Raw genomic sequence first — 18,214 nt, 5'->3', positions numbered from 1 at the left:
CACTTCAAAAGGGATGTGGCCAGCCTGGAGAGGGTTCAGAGGAGGGCCACCCACTTGGTGAGAGGACAGCAGGACAGGCCCTACGAGGAGAGACTGAGGGACCTGAACCTGTTCAGCCTCAGCGAGAGGAGACTGAGGGGGGACCTGGTGGCTGCCTACAGACTCATCAGGGGAGATCAACAGCAAATAGGCAGAGCCCTTTTCTCCCCAGCACCACCTGGGGTGACAAGGAACAATGGTCATAAGCTGATGGACAATAGGTTTAGGTTAGAGATCAGAAGGCAATATTTTACAGTTAGGGTGGCCAAAATCTGGAACCAACTTCCCAGGGAAGTGGTCCTCACCCCTACCTCGGGCAAATTCAAGAGGAGGTTGGACGATCACCTGTCTGGGGTCTTGTGAACCCAGCATTCATTCCTGCCTGTGGCAGGGGGTCAGGCTAGATGATCTGCTCAGGTCCCTCCTGACCCTAGCTACTATGAAACTATGAGATACTGCACCCAGGAACAGTTTACTCTGGTTCAAACTGCACCAGAGTTTATTGCGCTGCATTAATTGCATGTATAGATGCACCTACTGACAAGCTGTTTATGAAATTGGTCATTCAACAGGGCATATTTATCCCTCTGTGTGAATACTGAACCAATGCCAGAGCTTGATGGTCTTGGGCACTGTGTTACTGACTTGACATCTCTTAGATACAGCCATGACTACTTCAGTTGTTAAAGATCCTAAACAAGATCATTACATTTTGTCCTCCTAAATGTCCCCCCTTTAGTCTCTATTGAATGTTTAACATTCTTCTTCATTACCTGTCCTAAACTGCTGTGCACTGTTATTGCCATGTGCTGTCAGAAGGTTGCCAGATTCTACCTTGATATGGCTGCAGTGGATGGAACTACTCCTGTGTAGTATGTACAGCGCTTATAAATGCAAAGCACTAACCAAGGTTTTCAAAACGGATCAGTTATTTTGTGTGTTGAACTTGAAGCACAGCAAAGGGGTCTGATTTTCAGGTATTGCTGAGGGCTCACCAGTGACAGCCAAGCCCCTTTTCAGGCATGTGAACTTGGACACACAAAACCACTAGGTGCATTTACCCTCAAAGCCATTGTGCATACTAAAATTGCAACAGTGAAAGTAATGTCTTTAAGGACAGTCTTTTTTTTATTTATATTAACCTGATAACTCTTGATTCTGCCCATGACCAGACAGTGCCCAGGACTGACCAATCCATATTCAGAGCCCTGCGTGCAGCCCCATATATGCCATGAAATATGGGCTACCATTGAGCTCATCATTCTTTTCTATCTGCAACATCGTGCTGCTGCATCCAAACTGCTTAGACAGCTTTCCAAACTTTTCATGTTGGTGACACACTTTTTAGACATGCATCATTTTGCGACACAGTAATTCAGTTCTGGGGGAGAGGCCAAGGGAAGCAGACGTGAGTAAGGGAGCTCTGCGGTGCCCTTCCGCAAAATTTTCTGCATTTCGCGCGACACACCTACACACTGCCGCCGACACACTAATGTGTCGTGGCGCACAGTTTGAAAAGCTCTGGCTTAGAGCTAAACCTGTGCTCTTGCAGTTGAGGCACAAGGGGAAGTGAAGCAGTTCTGCCCACATTCTTATGCCCTGAGCTGAATGTTGTGCCCTGGCCTTATGTACAGCACACACTGCAACTTGGGGCTGTGTGCTCCCCCCACAGTGGAAATCCTGCCCTTCTGCTCTTTGCTTACAGCTCCATACAGCCTCTCTGCTCCCTCCACATCTGAAAGAGAGGAGTTTTTAGCCCAAGCAGCCAGGGGCTATGCCAATACATGAGCACCCAAACAGTGCTCCCAGACTGTTTTTTGTATGCTCATCAATCCTACATAGTTCTCAGCCCTTTGCAGGTGGGGCTTCTGCTTGGCAATAGAGGGTTTTAACACTCACCCCTCACCCTATGGTGGAGATAATCCTGCAGCCCTTGGGATATTCCTCCATTGCCATTACCAGGAATAAATAGGCAGTGGGCACCCTTGATCAGACACAAACAGTACAGTAGCCATCGATCATTCTTGGTTCTTCTGTGCAGCACGACATGCAGGTTTGTCCCTATGTCCCAGAGCTCTGATTCTCATCCTCTCCTGCTCCTGCAGCAGCTGCTATCTCCCTCTCCCCTACCCTTAGTGCATCCAGAGACACACAGGAGTCCCATGCAGATCCCCCAACATCGCCAGTTCCTTTTTGCAGCAGGCCACAAAGACAAGATGTCCTGCTATCCCTCTGTCCAACCAGCATCTTCTGCTTGCTCAGCCTCTGCTGATCACAGACTCAAGGACAGGTTGGATGTGTGGTGACTGCCTCAGATGCCCCCAAAGTATGTTTTCTTGCCTTTGTGCTCCAGAAGCCCCATCACTGACCAAGCTGGCTGCAGAAAGGGCCAGTCCCTGCAGAAAACTCTAACAGCCAAGCTGACGTGCATTTTTAGGCAGCCCCTTCTGCCACATCCATACATTTTCATAGCTTTGTCATGGGACTTGGCGTGAGCCACTTTGCTAAGAAGGGCCCATGGGGCTTCTGTCACAGATGTGCCCATGTTGTGGGGGGGGATAGGATTGAGATTCCCATAAGAGTGGGTAGAGTTTCTCGCCTGACCTGCTGTTTTCAGCACAGATCAATTTCCTCTTTAAATAATAATAGTAATAATAATAAAACTCTGTCTGTGCATTCATAGCTCTGGGAAAGAAAGATGGCTTTGTGCAGCGGCTGGGGAAGGCTGATTGAATGGCAGACATGTTAGCACGGCGCGCGCTGCCTTCGCTGCTTCATTCAGGCTCGCAGCCCTGCATGCAGAATAGATTCTCTGAGTGCCCTTTAATTACCCCTTTTGATGGAATATAAAATTCTATTTTGACAGTATTACTGCTCTCTGAATTGCCTACCTCTTTATGAATTTTATCAGCTGCTGCATGTCCTAGCGCACAGGGAAGAGGAATAGGAGCAGACCTTTTTGCGTAAATAGTTTCTAAATACCCCAAATTAATGGCACGTATTTCTCCATGGAAATGATGAAACTGCTCTCTATTTTTTCAGTCTGGTTGCTTCTGCTGTTGTTAGGTCTGGGAAGAAGAGTACTTGACTCTTCTAGCCTGCCCCCACCAGCATGCACCAATGCTCTCTTGTGCCTTTAAAATCTAGGATGACATGAAAACTTGAACAAGGATCCTCTATCATGGGATGTCCCCTCATCACAGAGGATCCTTGTGCAAGTTTTCATAGCATCTTAGATTTTAAGGCTATAAGAGAATACTGGACTGCATAATACAGACCATAGATTTCTCCCAGCAATTCCTGCCTCAGGACCAGTAACTTGTGGTTGAAGTAAAGCAGCTTTCTTTATGGCTGTAACTTCACAACTGACTTTTTTGTGGGCTGTAGCATCACAGCCCCTCTTTGATAATGTAAGGCAATGTCATCAAGGCTGTAGTAGTAATGGTGAAAGGACAAGTGACATCGTAGCCTCTTGTGAAGATGCATCATGATGTCAGCAGAAGGCCAGGCAGGAGTAAAGGTGGTAGGCACCTCTCCTCTGCTGACACTGGTGCTGAGTCTGTTCCGGTAAAGCAAGTGCTACAATTAACACACAGTTTTAGAAACTGGAAAAAATGTCTAAGGGGAAAGGGGGAAGCCAAAGGCCAGCTCCTATCAGTGCAGTGGGTCAAGGGTTGGATTGTTTTAAAGTTCCCATATATCCTTCGGGAAATTCCTTCTAAGCAATACCATGTTTCTATTTGTCTTTGTAGCATACGTCCCATACAGACAGGCAGCAAAAATGCACAGTCCCTCTGAGCATGTGGGTGATAGAGGGCTTGTGTCCTGCCATCCTGAGTTGTGTGTTAAGCTAATCGGTCCTCTCCCTTTTTCTCTGCAGGAGGACGATATTGAATACTACGACTCCAAGGCAGACACCGAATATGTAAGTACAATCTCTGCACCCTCGGTCACATGTCCTAGCTGTGTCATGAGCAGAGGGTACATGTGGACTGATGCTCTCCTCTGTCTGCCCTTCTCATGCACTTCCTACACACATGCAGGGCATTGTGCTACTGAGGAAGCTGTGGACATAGCAGAGCTCAGGTCTGGGGACTAAGGGGAGAAGAGAGAGCATACGTAACTTGAGTTGGGGGCCTGCTTTTCTTGCTCTGTCACCTACAAAGAGGACCTCCTAGGGTCTTCAAAAGCCACTCCACCCAGTAGGTCACCTCCAACCCGCAGCCTGGGGAGGATTCCTCTTCTTTTTCGTATACCCCTTCTGTTCCACACAAAGCCCTGCCCTGCTGTCCCGTGTGAGCCTGTGCCCAGGCTTCAGTGGCCCGTCAGCCAGAGCCAGGTGCACTTTTGCTCAGGGAAGTCACTTCACTGCCTAAGAAAGTTTCTAAAATTAAAGCTGGCATCTGAAATTCAAATGAAGAGCAAAGCTTTAATTAGAGACTGAATCTAATTCTCTAGCCCCCCTCCCGGCAAAGCCATCCTGTGATTCTGGCAATCAGTGCTTTAAATATAAACCAGACAGCTTGAATTTCCCTGGGCTCCCAAGGGGGTCGGCATTTGCCAGATACTTTTGTGATGATAGCACTTAAACGGTGCTTTGTCTGTTCAAAGCACTTCACAAGCATTAGCTGTTGCCCTGTTTTACCCCAGAGGTGGCTGCATTTTACTGGAAGGTGATAGGTTACCTGGGTATGAAGCTTGTAAAGTACCTTGGGATCCTTCATGAGGAGAGTTGCTCTATAAAAGTCAGACAGTCTGCTTGATTATCCTCTCAGCTGTGAGCTGTTGCAGTGGGGAAGGTGCACTCAACGTGCCCTCCAAGTTGGATGGAAGCCATAAGGCAGCATTGGCTTCTGCTTCTCACAGAGCTGCTTCCCCATAGACTTTATGGGGTTGGCACTGAAGATAGGGGAGGGAACATCTCAGGAAGGTGTGGGACAGTAAATAGCCTTTGCCATGCCTGCCCCTGCCAGCAGTTAATGCAGATTGTTGCCATCCCTTTGCTTTTCTGTAGCATGCATGATTTTGATTCCCTTTGAGGAGGTTCCACATCACAAGAGCTCTGGTGCTGCACAGACACTTATTTCCACCCTCAGCAGAGAAGTCAAGGAACAAAGGGCCCTGGAGATGGAGCTTCCCTCGCTGCTGGAGGTGACACTCCTGCGTCATGGGTTAGGCCCCGCTGCTTCTGCTGACATTCTGGCGACCCTGCCACCCTGCTGCTGCTTCCCTCTCTAGGGCTGTCAAATCTGGAAACAGCGAGAGATGATGGGGTTTGACTGAGACAGACCCTTGTGAGCCAAATGCTCTATGTCACTTCCTCCAAGTAACTGCACTCCCAGCTCTCATGCGCAGGCAGAGCCCTCTGTTGGCCTCCACTGCCACTCAGACTGCCTTTGGAGTGGAAGGTGCTTGTGGCAAGGAGCAGTTGGAGGTGATATACAAGCTGTCCTGATTTTAGAGCCACAGTCCCAGCCCAGTCCCCCAGTATCCGAGGCATTCCTTAACACAGAGACAAGCAGTTGAGACCTCAGACAGTGTGCAGCCGATACCCCAGTACTGGTGACAGGTTTGATTTTGTCCTAGTGTGCAGCAAGGGGTCAAGTTGGACTGGGCAGAAGGGATGGAGCTGGCAGCTTAGCAGTTTAGCTTTATGCTCCCCTCCCCAAATGCAGAAATGGATCGAATCCAGGAAGTTGCCAACCCCAAACTCAGTCTACCCTGAAGGGTCATAAATCTTTGCCCATGCCCATTCACCTGGAAGAGCAGTAGAGCTTGAGCCAGGCCGAAAACATATGTTGTGTGTTGTAAATTCAGGATCGCCTTCTGCTTGTGACCTGCGTGAGTCATGCTGTCTAGGCACAGCAGCAGTTTCAGCAGACGCCACATGTAGGAGGGGAGGAATTAGCTCAGGATCTGCCTGCCCCATTCCCTCCACCAAGCTGAGGAGTGTCAAGTTCCCTAGCATCCAGTGATGCAAACCTTCCCGTGCAAGTTCCTTAAACCTACCCACTCCCTCACCCACAAGCATTTGCTTCACTGTGTCTGGGTCTCTGTAACCACAGGAAAGGGAGCAGAACCAGCAGAAGAAGGCAAATAACAGTGCCACTGCACTTTCTAGGCATCATGTCAAATCATGATGCTGTTCACTGATGGTTCAGCCCCTCAACTGGGGCAAATCAGTTTAGCTCCACTGAAGACAAAGGGACAGTATCAGTTAACACGAGCTGAGGCTCTGTCCTGTGGTTCCACATTTACTCCACTACGTGGCTAGGGGCCACGTCAGCGGTTCTCCATCTATGGCCTGTGGAACACCTGTTGGTCGGCTGCAGATGGCATGTCGCTTGTGTGGTTTTTGGTCCAACATTGTGACAAAAGAAGTTAAAACGATGTCTTTCCTGGGACTGCTCTCCAAATACTCAGTTACTGGGGCGGCTGCAAAGCTTGTGAGGTGAGCTCAGTGGAAGGTGAAGGGACTAGAGGGGAATGCGAGGGAAAAGGGGGGGACAGTCTCTCTAGTAAGATGGATCCACACTATGACAGCATATGAACATTTCTGAATAATTATTCTACGTAAAAAATGGCTGCCTAGCCATGTTAGCAGCACAAAGCCTGACTAAGCATTGCCTAGACAGCAGTGAGAAGCGTTGCTTTCTGTGAATGCCAAGACAGCATGACGGTTTATTTACAGAAGGCCAGATCCTGATGACCTTACCCAGATTTTCCTTCCTATGTTTGTGAGTATACTGTGTTTGAAGTCAAGAAGAGCTCTGCTGGACCGAGCAGAGGACAGTGAAACCGGGACACAGTCCTGAGCGGTTGTGAAATTCCCTGATGCGCAAGGTTGGTTTAATTCCTCACTCACCCATGAGAACATTTGCAAATCCTGAAAGTTCAGTGAATTTGTAGTAAATTGTGGGATTTCCTTTTTGTTATATTTCTAACATGCTTCAAGTTGCCCAATATGGAGGCAGAAATGAAGTCACGTGAACAGTCTCACACCACAAATCCTGAATAAGAAAAAGCTGCAGTGAGCAGCTTACAAACCATCCATCATTGCCTGAAACTGATTTATTCAAACTACTCACTGAATACTTTATATTTATATTATATATTTATACATCCAGAAAGGGAGGCTGGATTCTGAGCCAATCAAAGACCTGGGCTTGGCCTGAGAAATGGGATTCATCCAGCTCTAGAATTTATACAAACATTAAGCAGTTTAGTTCCAAACACCGCATCGTATATTCAGATCTAGCTCTTCCGTCACAGCAGCTTTGAAATAACAAGAAAGAAGAGTGCCTGAGGGCCAGTTCAGATCAGATAAGATCAATTTCTTCAAAGTGCAGCCGCTGACAAAAGCTGTGGCACCATTTTCCCTTGCTGACGCAGCAGGGAGTCACACAGCCTGCCCCTTCTGTCCTGGGAATAGGAAGTTTGACAGGAACTTGCTACTGGAGGAATCAATAAATGGTGATGACAAATGGCAAGCAGGCATGACTTCCTTTTAGGGGAAATCGGAGACTCTGTCAGCCCCTCTGAATATTTTGGGAGAGGAAAAGCAGAGGTGAGGGAGATGTTTTCATGAAAGAGAAGATAAGGCTTTGTTTTTTTATACACAGATCTCTTAACTACAGAGGGCCATATTTGCATCATTCATGTTCTTACTGATCTCAAATTACCTTCAAGGAGACATGGCAGCTCTATCATCAGCTAAGATGTTTAAAATCACATTGGATAAGGATCATTGGTGACTCAAGCAGTGATACCCATAGTTAAGGTTGCCTGACACTACCCAGCATAAGACTTTATATTCAGTTGCTTAGAGTGTTCCCAAATCATAAACATTTAGCTGAAATTTTTCATGCTGGATTGAGTCTGGGGCACAGTCTTTACTTTTATGATCTCATACTGTTTAGCCCCCAAACCCTTCCCTCCCCTCCCCTTAGTACTCAGCAGCAATCCAGGTTTTCCATTTGCTGCAGAAAAATGTGGATTTTCTTATTTGAAGGAGAAAAACATGGATCTTCCTCTTTAAGGAAGAAAACCATGGGAAACTGTGGCTATTTATAGCTCTCTCTCTCTCTCTCTTTCTCTCTCTCTCTCTTATATATAGCGGTGTGTCATTTTAATTGTGGAAAACACAGATTTGGGGTTTTTAAATCAGAATTTGTGTGGGGGAGTGTTAATCAGAGAGTTTGCCATTTTTAAACAAAGGAAACAGTTCTCAATGAGAAATTTGTTGATGTTTTGCTTTCTCTTCATTGTGTACGTAGTGTCGGGGCATTTATTTACTGCACTATATTCAAACCCTGCTCTGAAGACAGAATTATTCCTTTCATCATGGACTTTTCTATGTCATCATCATCGCTGTAAAGTGGGCCTTGCCACCAGTAATGAAATTAGTATTACAGCATCCCTCTGTGTTGAAGGACTAATATTATTATTAAATTGCAGAGGGGAAACAGAGGCACCAAGTCTGTTGCTGGCCCAGTCTAAGTACAGGACCTGATTTTCCAAAGTACTTAGCATCAGCTAGCACTAGGGTTAGGGACAGGAGTTACACATAAACTGGGTTAAGTCATCAGAAACTGGTTTAAACCTGTAACAAAACAGAAAAGTTCAATGCACATAAACCAATTTCAAAATGGCTAAAACTGGTTTAAGATAAACCTGGTTGAATGTAGTACCAGACTTAAATGATTTAGATCAAACCAGTTTATGAAACTTCTGTCCCAGACCCCTTCCTGGTTCAAGTTAAACCGTAGTCCCCCAGCACCCTGGATGCTTTGCGGCCCTGGCCTGGGCTTTGCTGTCTGCTCAAGGAAAGCAGGGTTGGCCCTGCCCCTCTGCTGTCTAGCCAAAGCAGTGAGGGCTGGCTGACAAAGGGCTAGGGGTGGGAAACCCAGGTGGGGACACAGCTGGTATGCCTGGCGGGGGCGGAACAGCCCCTGCCAGACTTTTCCCCGCTGGAGTGGAGTCGGTAGGGGTGTGGGCCAGCAGGCTCAGGTGGAGGGGAGCGAGGGGGATTAGAAATTTACATGAGCAATAAGAGCATCCCATTATATGGGATTAAAAAACCTGAGGAATATAAACCTTCTTGTTTTGGGGTGATAGCCAGCCACTGACTGGCAGCACTGTCATGAAGCAGGGGCACTGAAACACCATGCAAGCCTATCTAAAGCTTTCACTTCCACAACTTACTTGAGACTTGGCCTACAGCAGTTCCTGAGAATTGAGATCTGGGCATCTCCTGGGAAGAACCTGTTTATTATTTTCTCATGTGCTTTGGCTTAAGTAGTCGGATGTGCTTTCAACCAAAGTCACATGGAATTCATCCAGGCCCCTGACTGTGCTAACAGAAGATGTTAGACCCCTATGATAGAAGGCTATCCTGAATACAAGAACCAATCTGCTTTCCAATAGGTGAGGGTGCCTACAATGTTAGCAAGGATATTCACGGGGTTGTAGGCCTAGGGTGCTTGAGAAATGGACTGCTCCAGGATATTGCTCAAAGAGGGTTTGCTCAAATTGCTCCAGCAGGTTTGCTGTGGGTTTTTGTGCAGCCCTTGGGGAACAGTGGGAATTGCTGTTTTTCTGTTCCCAGGAGTAAATTGTCTCTACTGGAACATCTGCATCTTTCAACACCGGGGTGCAGATTGATCAAGTATGAGTGGGAGGATGCTGCTATGGGTGGTGATGCCTTGTAGCTTCAGATCCTTATAAGGGCTCTGCCCCGCACACTAGACATCACTGCTTGTGAAAAGCTAGTGGCTGTCTTAACAATGCGGGGACCAAAAGGAACTTAATTTCTGGCCAGTGAAACAAACAAAGGCAGTGGTTTGTATCTATGCCAATGGCAGTGTTCTGAATCGCTTCCCATTTGGGCTTCACCTCTCTTATTTTTTTATTTATATCAAGATTTTCGGTACCCTATTGAAAACGCTTATAATTTTCCATGGATAGGACACTAGCTATTAACACTATTACTGCTTCCCAATTAAATCCCAGATAATTTAATTCCAACCAAAATAAAAGAAAGAAAAGATGATGATGAGATTTTTAAAAAAATGATATCAGGATGCATGCAATTGAACCAAGTAGCAAAACCCATCTTTTCTTTATTTAGTTCCATTTTTCAGATTTAAATTGAGCATGAGCTCCCTGAAATGAAGTTAGTTCTAATAGACAATGGCTATTCAGTGAAACTGTGACTTTATTCATGAGTCTCATGCTAGGCTTAAATGTGGGGAAAAATAGAACTGCGTTTCCCATTCATTTTGCCTGCACTTCAGCTCTGCTCTCATCTTCAACATGCTTTTAATTTAATTTAATTTTTTTTCCCAGCTGAGCTGCGTATACCAGAAGACTCGCTCAAGGACCTCATGATACTCCAAATGTTTACAGAAGTCAGGAACTTTTTGCCTCTCCTCTCCAGCGAGGGAGGCAATGTTTATTCATAGAGTAGCGCTCAACTAACATTCTCTGCTGGATACCACTGGTGGAGCGATTGAAAATTATGGTTATTTTCCTGACTTTATTATTGTGTTTATGGCAAGGGACAGTGTTCAGACCATAACTGGAGCCAACCTTTTCTGGGACAGATCCCCGACTGGTGTAAATCTGTACCACTTTGTTGCAGTCAGTGGAGCTGTGCAGGTTGACACTGCTGAAAGATCTGGCCCATTATCCCATAACACACTATTGTGTTAATTTTTTTGCCACAGATCAGTGGTAAATCATTAAGGTCCACAATTATCAAAATCAGTCAGACCTTTTTGCAGTTGCTCCTTTTATGGCTGGGACAGAGCAGCTACTACACATTTGTAGGTACGGACTGACGACATCATTGTATTGGACCTTTCTAGTGTTATGATCCCTGAGTATCACCCAGTGTTCCAGCTCCATGCCTTAGCTTGACACACATAAGCTTTGATTCACTTCCCTATCTTTTTATCCTGCCTCGTGCATTTGTATAAATGACTAGTCAACGTGAGAAATCACAACAGACATCTTCTCACTCTAACCTTTTATATACAAGAAGCCGAGTGTGAAAGTTGTAGCTGTAGATACAGCAAGTCTAGAAATAGCACAGCTTCCAGATAGGTTTCCCTTTCTCTGTGCCTCACTGTTTATAGCTGTGGAGGAAATTAAGCTCCTAAAAGAGTGACTGTGCACATGGCAGATCCTACAAACCTGAAAGCTGCCATTTCCATCACTGGCAGGTTGTATAATTGTGCTGCAGTCCCTCATGTAAAGAGATGCAGTGCATGGCTTTCCTTGACCTTGCCATTCTAGTCCGTTCTTTGTTAATGCTTCTTCCTAACTGAGGGAACAAACTGTCACGGGCTCCAAGGTCTCCCAGCCCCAGTCATCACACAGCCCTCTATTTGAGGAGCGCTCTGCTTTTTCTCTGTTTCCTTCCCCTTCCTGTCCCTGATACACTCCTGGCCTTTCAACTTTCTCCTCACTTGCAGGGTGAATTACATGGAGTAACACTAGATTCCAGAAATAAAAGCTTCCCACTTCTGCGTTGTGGGAGGACTCAGGACTGGAACAATTTGTATTGCTGTCACTGGCCCCAGACAGGAAGGGATGGTTGACTTCCTGAAAAAGCACGGTTGCACTTCAGGGCGCACTCCAGCATTAGAGCATCAATTATTCTTCTAGGACCCCACTACTGCCCCCAAAGACTACGAGCCTCATTCAGGGGGCAGATGAAGATCTGGTGTTCTCAGTATGTAAATTATCCCAACTTAGCCTCTCCCCCTTCCTGCCACAGTCCCTTGGATTCTGTAAGAGTAGGTTATACTCAGATTCCTTTGAACTTGCATTCACTCTCTGCTACAGCTCTGCCACATGAGCCCAGAGTTCAGTCCTGAGTCTGAGTGGCAGGAGCCTGACATGATATCAGTTGTCTGCCAAGGAGCCAGAAGAAGGAATCTGCTAAAGTAATCACTCTCAACTTGACCTTCCACCACCTTTCCCTTCCTGGTTTTTTGCACGCTGCCCCTCCCTCCAGCCTCTTGGCATGTAAGGAATACCAACTGAAGTTTGCATGGACTACTTTAGATTAAGCAGGTCACTTGCCAAGGTGGAACAGGGCAGGTTGTGTATCATTGGGTGGGAAGGAGCCCCAAGCTGCTGCAGCTAACTGGCTCAGGGTACTGGAAAAAACTGTAGCTCACATCAGCCTAGACCAGTGGTGCTCAACCTCCAGCCTGAGGGCTGCATCTGACCCATGGAGCCATGTCATCCAGTTCATAGGTCCAGAAATTTGGCAGCAGGGGAGCAGTAGCAGCATTAATTGGTTCCAGAGCTGTGGCAATTTACACTGCCACTACTCCTCTGCTGACAAATTTCCAGACCCTGTGGGAAGCTACATGGGCCAGCTGATATGGTCCCATTCACGAGATTGTGCCAACACATAGAATCAGTCTGCACCTAGATCTGGCATGTGGGGTTCATCCACAGCTGGATCTGGTGCATGGGGTAGCTCCATGACCAGATCTGGTGTGCTAGATCTCACCTGCAGATCAGCCCTGCATCTCATCCTGCATAGGATCCAGCCAATAGACTGACCTTGCCAATGAGATCTGGCCTGTAGACCAGCCCTGCGCCAGATAGGTTAAGCTCCACTGGCTCAGACCTCCTTCAAGCTGCCTCTGAAGAAGGCCACAAGGGTGCCACCTCATGATCAAGCCTGTTGTTCCCTACAGTGCCAGGGAGCGTTTGTGCTAAAGATGCATTTCCCATACAGCAGCATTGCAATATATTGTCTCCTTGACACCAGCACATCCTTGCTTTGGTGTTATCATCCATTTGTCATGAACTGCTGCTGGTCCAAGAACAGGCACAAAGGCATTTCCGTATTAAATCAAGTCATGTATTTGCAGGGGGTGAGGTTACATGTGGCCTAAGGAACTGCTATTTGAATTTCTGTGTGAATCTGGCGTGGTACATCACATCCGCGTTACTTAATTTGTAGTCATAAACTAAGTAAGGAAAATTAAACCAGGAGCATTTTTAGCAGGTAAATGCCAATTATGTGGACAAGCACCCAGACATTTAAATTGGGTTGGAGTTTAAGGAAGGGTGTGGTTCATGTTTGGATTCAGTGGTGTCCTTATTTCATGAGTAGCTCTGATTAGAGTTCAGCCTCAGGCGTGAAGATCTTGAGAGATGAACTGAGAATGTGCTTCTTAGGGCAGAGCTTTCCAGACTTTTCATGTTGGTGACACACTTTTTAGACATGCATCATTTCGCGACACAGTAATTCAGTTCCGGGGGAGGGGCCAAGGGAAGCAGACACGAGTAAGGGAGCTCCGCGGTGCCCTTCCGCAAAATTTTCTGCATTCCGCGCGACACACCTACACACTGCCGCCGACACACTAATGTGTCACGGCACACAGTTTGGAAAGCTCTGCCTTAGGGGGTTAAGTGCTACCAGAAACCATAGGGATGGGAATGGGCTAGGATCTCAGATCCCTTCTGTCCAAAAATATGTAGGGTTTAATGCCATTATGAATATTATGATTATTATGAATAGAGCTGGACAACATTTTCCATATAATATTTTGCCAAAAAATGCAGTTTTCAGTGTAAGAGAAACTATTTACAATTTGGGTTTGGATTCAATCAACAGTTTCAACTTCAGAAAAGGGGCAGGGATGGAATTTTGGAAAAGTCAAAACACTTTATTTTCTTTGGCTTTTCATTTAGAAGCAATATTTTAGTTAGAAACTTAGCTTGATTTCATTTTAAAAAGAAACATTTTTGGTTTGAATTAACCTGAAATAATTTTTTTTTTGGCTTTTGGTTTAGCTGTAACACTGAAAAATCAACTATTCCCACACCTCTCATTATGATTCGTATATCTGACCTGCAAAGCACAGGCTAGTGAGCTCCTGCATAAAGTCCACAAGGGCCAGGTAGGCAAGAGAATCTCTTGTAAAATAAAGCATCCAATCTTGGCTTGAAAGTTAAAGAGTTCTGGTTTGGGGCCATCTCTACTTCTGAGAGCAGCTTTACAACCTGTGCAACTGAGCTGTAGTTAAGGATAAAGATGAGCTTAAGGCATGGACCCATGACAGTGTAGTGCCAAGGGAAGAATAGGACTGGCTTTGAGGGGGTCAAATGTGCTTTGTTAGCAAGTATTTATCCTCTTCTTGGACCGTAACCTTGTCTTGGTGGAGTGGCTTGTGTGTTCTAATGACCCTCAGAGCTATGTCATCTGGAGTCTTGTACTCCTGGTAGAGCCTCCCCCAGTGAACAGGTTTAAGGCAGGCTCCCAGTCTAAGCATGGTCCAAACTCCTGAAGACCTCAGTGGTGGAACAGGCATACCTGAGGACCTGCTGGTTCTCTGTGGCTGTGAAGGTGAATGAGGGCTGAAGTGGGATGGAGGTCTCCGGTTGTCTTGGACATCCTTGCCACTGGGGCTCCTTCCTGTCAAGTTTGTGTGGTTGTTGCTTGCACATTGGCTTCTCCACATTAAAAGATGTCATGTGCAGGTCTCTGCCAGGGATGTTAACATCTCCCACGAACCAAGTCCTGCGTCGGCAGACAAGTGGCGGTGGGGTCAGGAACTGTGATCTCTGAGTGTCCCTATCACAAATCTGCGTGTGGGTAGCAGTTGTGTGATGTTCATTTTGCACTTACCAAGACAGAAGTACAATTCAGCAGCTACAGCTGTGACTGAGCAGTCCCCATTAGGATCCCCTCTGCTCATCCTGAATGGGGAAGGGGCTAGAAAAGGTGCCCTAAACATAGGCTGTCTCAAACCCTCCTGGCTGGATTGCCGCATCCAGTGGGATCACTCTACCTCCGGCCGAAACTAACAAAATAAAGTACTGAAATTTGCCACATGGAATGTCCGCGCTCTCATGGACTCCCCAAACAGTGAGTGTCTTGAAAGAAGAACTGCTATAGTAGCTAGAGAACTTGCAAGATATGACATAGATATTGCTGCCCTAAGCGAGACCTACTGGGCAGATGAAGGCCAGCTGAAAGAAGAAGGAGGTGGTTACACCTGTTTTGGAAAGGAAAGTCACCTAAAGAGAGGCACATTCACGGGGTTGGCTTTGCCATTAAGAACAAGATTGTTAGTCAGCTTTCAGAAATCCCAGTGGGCATTAATGAATGCCGTATGACTCTCCACCTCAAGCTCAGTAACAACCAGTATGCTATGGTCATCAGTGCATATGCCCCCACACTTGACAATGAAGAAGTCAACAAGGAACAGTTCTACTGAGCTCTTGACACAGTCCTGACTGCCACTGCCAAGGATGATAAGCTCATTGTGGCCAGGCACTGCAGGTACCTGCCACTTTAAGGTCCAGAAGGCAACAGCTGGCAGGTGCCTGAGGAGGGCAGCCATTTTAGATTCAGGGCTGCCCATATGAACAGGGCAGTTCTGCTGCTGGAGGGGAGGCAACAACATGGCCTGGCTGGAGGGCTGCTGGTATCATCTGGAGGTAAGGGAGGAGCTGTAGGGGAAGGATAGGAGGCTCCTGGTCCTGGGCATGACCTAAAACTGCGCCCTGCGGGGAGTGGGTGGCCTGGTGGGGCTCTGAGTGGCGCGGGAGCCCCCAGGAAATGCCAGGCTAGTGACCACCCTAGTGAAAGGTGGGTCAGGGCGCCTTAACCCCTAGCCCCCATGACCAGGCAGATGACCCCTTTGTTGGAGAGTCGGGAAGGTGGACCCCATGGCGAAAGAATAAGGGCCATAGACTCAGGCCTGTCTGAGCTTCCCCTGACTGGTCCATGCTGGGGCCAGGACCGGAAGGGTTGAAGGGCTGGGAGGGGCCCACCACGAGGAACACCCAAGAACTGAGGGCCTGAGGCTCCAACTGGCCTGGAGGTGGGCCAGGGCTAGACAGCCGAAGGTCCCGGTGGGGAGATCACACCCGAAGGGGGAGCAGTTCAGGGAGCTATGTTGCCTGGTATGATGGCGGAAGAGGCTGCCTGAGGGGAGGAATCCAGGCGGGGTTCAGTAAGAGGATTCTGGGGCCCAATGTGTGGGCCAGTGATAGTGAGAACATCGTGATGCCATCTGTGAGGCTTGGGCTGCGGTGTAGGGGAGGAATGGAGCTGCAGATAGTACCCCCTGGCATTGGGGCAGAAAATGGGCAGCCTGCTGCTTATTAACATCTATTAAATAATTATAACAACAAGGCATGGTGGGAGAGAATGCAGGCAGTTGGCCCAGGAACAGGTGGGCGGGCCAGAGTAAGATCGGCCCCGAGCAGGCCCCCTGTTACACTCATCCTCATGAGTGACTTCAGCGCAAGAGTTAGGTGACGCTCTGGACTCTGGAGTGGCACCATTGGGAAAGAAGGGGTGGGGAAAGTCAATTCCAATAGTATCCTCCTCCTCAACAAATGTGCAGAGCATGACTTGCTCATCACAAATACTATCTTCAGGCAGAGTGACAAATATAAGACCACTTGGAAACACCCACACTCCAGTCATTGGTACCTTCTTAACTACATTATTGTCAGAGCCCATGATCATAACAATGTTTGTATCACCCAAGTCCTGAGAGGTGCAGATGACTGTTGGATAGACCACCACTTAGATCAATCATGGACATGCAGCTTGCACCACAACACCGTAAACAACCAAAAGGAATGCGGACGAGATTTAACGTCAAGGTACTCCAAGACCAAGCTAGATGCATGGCTCTTCCTACCTGATAACATCAAAGACATTCAGGAACATTGGGAAGAACTTAAGAATGTTATTCACAAGGCATGCACTGAATCAATTGTATACTCCACTTACCATCACCAAGATTGGTTTGATGAGAATAATGGGAAAATCCTAGCACTTACCCATCAGAAGAGAACCACGTTCTGCAGTTGGCAAAATGAACCCTCCAACCAGCAAAAACAAGAGGCTTACCACTAGCTTAAAGCTGTCATTCAGAGGAGGCTATAAGACATCAAGAACCAGTGGTAGCAAGTGAAGGGCATAGAGATCCAGAGTTTCTCTGATCAACATGACACGAGAAGCTTCTTCCAAGCAATAAAAGCTGTCTGCAGGCCACAATCCAATGGCTCAACCCCCTTATGATCCCAGGACGACTCCACCTTTCTCACGGATAGTGTATCCATCAGACAACACTGGAAGGTGCAGTTCAGTACTCTACTCAACCATGAATCTGAGGTCTCAGCCATCACCATCGAGTCCATCCATCAACACCCCGTAATTGAATCTCTTGCTGATCACCTTTCCTTCAAGGAGGTATGGTGTGCCGTCATTCAGACCAAGAACAATAAGGCACCAGGACCAGATGGCATTCCCACAGAGGTCTTCAAAGCTGGTGGAATAGCCCTAACGCAAAAACTTCACCAACTTCTCATCAAAATATGGGTTAATGAGTAAGCTCCACCTGACTTAAAGAATGCCAACATTGTGACCATCTTTAAGAAAGGGGACAAGTCAGTGTGTGGGAACTATGGAGGCATTGCCCTCCTCTCTGTTGCCAGGAAGATTCTTACTCGTATCCTTCTGAATTGCCTCCTCCCCCTTGCCAAAGATGTCCTTCCAGAATCCCAGTGTGGCTTTAGACTATCACACAGTACCACTGACATGATTTTTGTTGCACAACAGATCCAGGAGAAGTGTAGAGAGCAACACCAGGAGGCCCCCTGCCCTCCCGCAAAAGCACCATCTGTTATATCTGTGAAAAAACTTGCAGAGCACATATAGGACTCTTCACCCATCTTAAAGCTCACCAATAATGCCCTCCCAGCAGACATCATCCTTGTATTGAGGGATAGCCAAAGAGATCAAGTATTTATATTTGATAGTGCCCAAGTGCCTCAGCTGAGATTTGGGCTCATTGTGCAAGGTGCTGTACAAGCCTAGGAAAGAGACTGTTTCTGATGGGATTCCAATCCAAAGGTGCAAATGAAGACTGTGGAAGCAAAATGCAGGCAACAGAATTTGATGAACGGTTGCAATCTTTTTATTAGGGAGGGAAGAAGCCTGAGCTGCATTGCAGACTAGATTCTGTGTCCTTAGTTATGCTGAACTCCCATTGAGCTAAATTTTTTTTTCATAGACGTTAGGGTCGGAAGGGACTTCAATAGATCATCGAGTCCGACCCCCTTCATAGGCAGGAAAGACTGCTGGGTCTAGATGACCCCAGCTAGATGCTTATCTAACCTC

General features: G+C 47.0%; 1 protein-coding gene across 1 annotated transcript in view; it reads left to right on the top strand.

Annotated features, from left to right (window-relative positions):
* The window catches only part of CACNA2D2 (calcium voltage-gated channel auxiliary subunit alpha2delta 2), a 750,433-nt gene that overhangs the window by 514,644 nt on the left and 217,575 nt on the right, over nt 1-18,214 (top strand). Inside the window, exon 5 of the mRNA XM_025204332.1 lies at nt 3,920-3,964. Coding sequence (XP_025060117.1) covers nt 3,920-3,964 — 45 coding nt within the window. The remainder of the gene's footprint in view (nt 1-3,919; nt 3,965-18,214) is intronic.

Source organism: Alligator sinensis, unplaced genomic scaffold (assembly GCF_000455745.1).
Source record: "Alligator sinensis unplaced genomic scaffold, ASM45574v1 scaffold858_1, whole genome shotgun sequence".
Lineage (NCBI taxonomy): Eukaryota > Metazoa > Chordata > Crocodylia > Alligatoridae > Alligator > Alligator sinensis.
Note: the sequence above shows the minus strand (reverse complement) of the source record. Positions and strands in the feature narration are given on the sequence as shown.